The sequence below is a fragment of the Molothrus aeneus genome, chromosome 12 (assembly GCF_037042795.1).
Source record: "Molothrus aeneus isolate 106 chromosome 12, BPBGC_Maene_1.0, whole genome shotgun sequence".
NCBI classification, from domain to species: domain Eukaryota; kingdom Metazoa; phylum Chordata; class Aves; order Passeriformes; family Icteridae; genus Molothrus; species Molothrus aeneus.
In genome coordinates this window covers 18,734,701-18,740,700 of record NC_089657.1, presented here as the reverse complement: position 1 = coordinate 18,740,700, position 6,000 = coordinate 18,734,701, and the positions used below count along the sequence as shown (strand labels likewise).

Genomic DNA, 6,000 nt, shown 5'->3' with positions numbered 1-6,000 from the left:
GAACCCTCCTCCTGGATCTCAGTGGGATTTGCAAATATTTGGGCAAATATCCCAGAGCTGAAGGCTCCAGCCTCAGAGTGGCCACTCTGGGAAGGGCTCTGGCCACGGCTGTGGTGGCACCAGGACAGTCCCAGGTGTCCCTGAGGGAAATCCATCCCCAGGGGAGCTCCCCCAGAATCTCAGACTCCTCCCTCTGATGGATGTGGTTCCCAAATTCTCAACCCCAGGCAGCAGAACACACTGCAGGGTGATGGAGAAGCAGAATCCCAGCTGGCACAAGTGGGAAATCACAACAGGAGCTGTCATTCATTCCATCAGTTTCTTTAATGCTCAAGTACAAAAGTGGTGGCAGAGCTCTCCACTGAGACCTAATTTAACACAATTAAATGTCCCCAGATGAGGCAAGGGGGTGTCACAGCTGCAGGCTGCCATGAAATGCCAGTAAATTCCTATTGGATAATTAGGAGTGTGAGCAGGATCCTCTGAGGCCTCTCATTCCCTCCTCCCAACAGGTTTGGTCCACACCTGGAAAGCCCAGGCTGGGCTCTCCAGTGGAAGTTCAGGTTCTTCACTGTTTATTGTTCATATTTACTGTTTAAAGGAATCATCAACAGCATTTTATGAACTGTTGACTGGCACCAATGGAGAAAATTCAGTATTTTTCTCTTCACTGGTGCCATGGTGGAGCACAAGTAACATCAAAATCCAGCTGCTCCATGAGGAAAGGGAAGGTTTAGCTTTTCCCAGTAAACTGCAAGCACTGGAGTGGGCTCTGTGCAGAAATCCTGCAGTCAGTGATTAGAAGGCAGCAAATAAATGTGTTTATCTGCTATTAGTATTTGAATGTACATTCATTCATGCATTGGGATGGATTCTCACTCAGTAAATGCCCAGAAATTCAGTAAAAACAGCGATTTACAACAGCCTGCTTTGGAGAATCCCTCCCTGCTAGTGTGGGGGAGTCTGCACTGGGAATGGAGATGGACTGGGAATGGAGATGGACTGGGAATGGACTGGGAATGAACTGGGAATGGAAATGGACTGGGAATGGAGATGGACTGGGAATGGAAATGGATTGGGAATGGAGATGGACTGGGAATGGAGATGGACTGGGAATGGAAATGGATTGGGAATGGAAATGGACTGGGAATGGAGATGGACTGGGAATGAACTGGGAATGGAGATGGACTGGGAATGGAGATGGATTGGAGATGGACTGGGAATGAACTGGGAATGGAAATGGACTGGGAATGGAGATGGATTGGGAATGGAGATGGACTGGGAATGAACTGGGAATGGAGATGGACTGGGAATGGAGATGGACTGGGAATGGAGATGAAGGTGGGAGTCACTGAGAGCCCTCCTGCAGGGAGCCTGCAGCACTGGGGATGTGGGGAGAGAAGGAAAAGGAAATTTCAGGAAATTTCAGGAAAGGAAATTTCAAGGAAAGGAAAGGAAATTTCAAGGAAAAGAAATTTAAAGGAAAGGAAAAGAAAGGAAAAAGGGAAAAAAGGAAAAAAGAAAAGAAAAAGAGGAAAGAAAGGACACCAAAACCCAGCAAACCCCAGAGTTCAGAGGCTCTCAGAGCACAGACATGGAACCAACCTTCCTTCCTTCCTTCCTTCCTTCCTTCCTTCCTTCCTTCCTTCCTTCCTTCCTTCCTTCCTTCCTTCCTTCCTTCCTTCCTTCCTTCCTTCCTTCCTTCCTTCCTTCCTTCCTTCCTTCCTTCCTTCCTTCCTTCCTTCCTTCCTTCCTTCCTTCCTTCCTTCCTTCCTTCCTTCCTTCCTTCCTTCCTTCCTTCCTTCCTTCCTTCCTTCCTTCCTTCCTTCCTTCCTTCCTTCCCAGTGAGGAAACAATCCCAGCAGCTCTGCTGGAACAGGAACAGTTCTGGGCCAGGAGGACCAATCCAATATTTGGGTGAGACAAGGGGAGATGCTGCAGGCAGAGTGAGGAGTTTCTGCAATGAGGGGAGCACGTGGGTGGCACAGAGGCCAGGCTGGCAGAGCTGGTGGCACTGCAGTGGCCCGGGGAGGACGCCTGGCACTGACCCTGAACCCTCCCAGGCTGAGCTTCAGGCTCTCCAAACAATCATCAATGTGCACCAGGCTCAGAAAGATCTGCAGCTTTCAAGTCTCAGATAAGCCCAAAGGGCAGAGCCATTTACACTCCACGCTCAGCAGCTCCCAAAGATAAAAAAAGCAGATTATTCCCTTCAAACTCTCCTGGCACCAACTTGTGGCTCCAGCTGGACTCTGGCATGGTTAAAAAAAAAAATGCTTTAAAATTGCACATTTCAGGGTTTCAGTCTCAGTCTTCAGTGCCTGACCACCCAGAGATGATTTGCTCTGATTTACCAAATATCTTGCATTCATATATATTTTCATATTTTCACTTTTATATTTCGCTTACCTAAACCAGACATTTCCCTAGGTAAGAAATCATGTAAATAGAATGATTATGATAATAAATAAATAGAAATAATAGCTATTTTAGACAATAATAGCTATTTTAGACAATAATGGCTATTTTAGACAATAATGGCTGTTTTAGACACTTGGTGCAAACTTCAGCAGGTTTCAATAAATCTTTTCTGATCAGAGGATGGGAGTTGCATATTCTTGACCTGACTGAACTTGTTCTGATGAGAGAGAATGTGGGAAATTCTCTATAAAATAAAAATCTTCACAGCTTATGTTAAGGAAGGAACTAAAATAATTGGATTGACTAATTAATTCTCATAATATATCTGGGAAATAGAGGCTTCTTGGTAGATAAAGTGATTTGCATTTTTTCCAAGTGAGTTAACTCATAAACCCCACAATATAAAGCTATGAAAGGAATTTCAAATTTCCTTTTAAAACCTATTCCAAGACCAATAGATTCACTTTCAACTTTGCAATAAAATGTACTTTGAGATTTTAAAACTCCATTTTTCTCAAGCTATTTTTTTAAACTCAAGGATTCTCCAACTCTTGTTTTTTGCTTATGAAGCCACTTGAAAAAATTCAACCAACCAAAAAGGAAAAGAGAATTGCTCTTTTTGAACACCTGCAGGGTTCTGCATGACCACACCCAAGAACAGATTTCTCATTTCACTGAAGCATTTCCCCACAGCCTTTGACTGAATCAATGACCCACCACCTCCTAAAGTGATTTTTTACCATAGAACAGAGACTTCTCTGAGCTTCAGGGGAGCCTAAGCATGATATGAATGCATGTTGGTCTTTCCTGGGCAAAAACCAGTCAAAGCACTTTGTTTCCATAGCATGAAAAGATGGGATCTTCACAGGGAATAACAACAACTCCGTGGACACATCCAGAACAACTGCGCCCGAAATTCAGGTTTGCAAATGATTCCTGTGGTGGAGGCAGCAAGTTCAGCTCCTTCCCCACTCCTCCCCACCTTTAAACATTGAATTTAACTCCCAAGAGCAGAAAATGCTCAATCTTCACCAATTCCAACTGAAGTGGCCCAAATCTGAGGGAGATGAAAAAAGCCATTCAGAAATGCTGCTTGGACATGGCCACTGAGAAGCAAAATAAAACCTGGCCCAAACAAACCACCCAAAGTTACTTCAGCAGCAATTTTTTATATGTAAGCCATATTTAGAAGCTTAAAAAAAAAAAAACCCACAGAAAAAAGAGAGACCAGGTTTAAACACAAGCCCATTGCTGCAGTTATTTACACAATAAAAATGAAAACATGGTGAGTTCTGTCCCTCAGAGCAGAACTGCTTTTGCAGAGAGGTTATTCATGGCAGGAGGTGGGTTCTGTTTGTTTGTCTTTCCAGCAGCCGGGAGGGGTGAGCAATCATTAACTCCTCCAAGCAGAGATAAAAGGCAGGGCTGCACTCCAGAGCATCCTCCTCCTCCTCCTCCTCCTCCTCAGCACCTGATTTCAAACCGTTTCATCATCACTCATGTCCCAGATCTGCAACAAAAAAAAGCGATTTTAGCTTGTGCACTTGAAACATGCTCTTAAAACACTCTGAAAAATTCACATTGCTGGTTAAAAGCAATAATAAATAGCATTTTATGAACTGCTGACTAGCACCAATGGAGCATTACAGAAAATTCAGTATTTTTATCTTTTGTTACCAACCACACACCAACAATTATTTGTCATCTTGGGGGTATTTTTAACATCTACTTTTCAGCATTTGTCACTTTGGTTATTTGGTATTTATTACCACTTAAAGATAATAAATAAATGTGGCTAACTGATATTTATTATCATTTACAGATAATAATTCAATGTGGCTATTTGCTATTTCTTATCATTTAAAGTAAGGGGTTTTTTGTAATCTTGGGGGTATTTTTAACATCTACTTTTCAATGTTTGTCACTTTGGTTATTTGGTATTTATTATCATTTACAGAAAAGAAATCAATTTGTTATTTGCTATTTATTGTCATTTACAGATAATAAATCAATGTGGCTATCTGCTATTTATTATCACTTACAGATAAGAAATAAATGTGGCTCTTTGCTATTTATTATCATTTAAAGTAAGTGTTTTTGGTAATCTTGGGGGTATTTTTAACATCTACTTTTCAGCATTTGTCACTTTGGTTATTTGGTATTTATTATCATTTACAGAAAAGAAATCAATTTGTTATTTGCTATTTATTGTCATTTACAGATAATAAATAAATGTGGCTATCTGCTATTTATTATCACTTACAGATAATAAATAAATGTGGCTATTTGGTATTTATTATCATTTACAGTTTGGCATTGGCACACACTTCATGTGAATAATCACTTCTAATAAACAGCTTATTTTACTAAACTTTGCAGAGAAATTCTAGACATTGATGAAGAATTAATTGGTCATTTTCTACCTAGATATTAGGTCTCATAAACAGCATCTGAAGGACAAGAAGTTATGTGGAAATTTGTACCTTTTTACTGCTTAAAGAAGAATTAAACTACACCTTTTTTTTTCCCCTGCTGTATAACATCATTGTACTTTTATTTTCTGACTTGCCCTTGGCCAGTAAATGGTTCTAGAGTGGGGGAAAAATGAATATTTTCCCAGAATGTCCAGGTGTCCTTTGAACACACTGAGGTGCAGGGGTGGAAATTCCCACCAGGGATTTGTGGAGCTCTCTGGGGGGAGAAAATATTCTCATTATATCCTCCAAGCTTTTCCTTCCTGAGAAACAGGGATGCTCCCAAAACACCTTCTCTGATATTTCAGAGGTTTAGCTCGTGGCAAAACTCCTCTTTGCCCCTGGACTAACGTGGGCATTGAGCCTGGAGCTGGATTGAATCCCAACAACAGCAAGTTTATGATACACAAAACTGCAGTTGTGGCTGGGAACATTTCAAACTTGCCCAAATGATCTGCAACACTTGTGGAGTGCTGCAGATGACACATGACAAGTGGTTTGGAGCAGGAACACAAAAATGCCATTTTTCCAGAGCCCACAGCCCCCAGAAATGCCTGGCCAAAGGAGCAGCAGCATTTCTGTGTCTCAGGGGAAATAAAACTCAGCAACTCTGCTCCAAAACACAACTTGTGTGCTGGCATCCAGAGCCAGCTGAGTTATTCTCCCATTTCACATCCTGGCCACTAAAATCTCTCCAAGCCCCTGGCAGCAGAGCTCTTTAGGCTGTAAATTCTTCAGGGCACAAAGCAGGGTTTTACATGCACCCAGTGCCTGGGACAATGGGGCACTGTTCTCACTGCAGTGGGCAGACAAATAAAAAATACAAATAAACCCCTTTTCTACACAGGCAACAATGCCTATTGACCTACAGCTTTAATAAACCCTCAGAGGGGGAAAAAAACTAATGGACTACTTCTGGAATTGAAAAATGTTCTGAAAAATCGCTTCCAATCCAACCTGGGGAAAGAAATAAAATGAAATATTTCTCTGCTGTGGAAAAGGAAAACTGTGAATGGCAAGGTTTTCTCCGTTCCTAGAAGAGGCACAAAATGGTGGTGTAAATCCTTATGGAAAATGCTGAGGAACAGTTTGTTTACAGAAGGAA

The 6,000-nt window shown here is 41.7% G+C and overlaps 1 protein-coding gene across 1 annotated transcript in view; it reads right to left on the bottom strand.

The window, feature by feature from the left end:
• Window positions 1-3,639: 3,639 nt before the first annotated feature.
• Window positions 3,640-6,000, bottom strand: part of ATG7 (autophagy related 7) — a 91,401-nt gene continuing 89,040 nt past the window's right edge. The window contains exon 19 of the mRNA XM_066558317.1: window positions 3,640-3,931. Within this exon, the coding sequence (XP_066414414.1) occupies window positions 3,899-3,931 (33 nt within the window). The 3' untranslated portion in view covers window positions 3,640-3,898. The remainder of the gene's footprint in view (window positions 3,932-6,000) is intronic.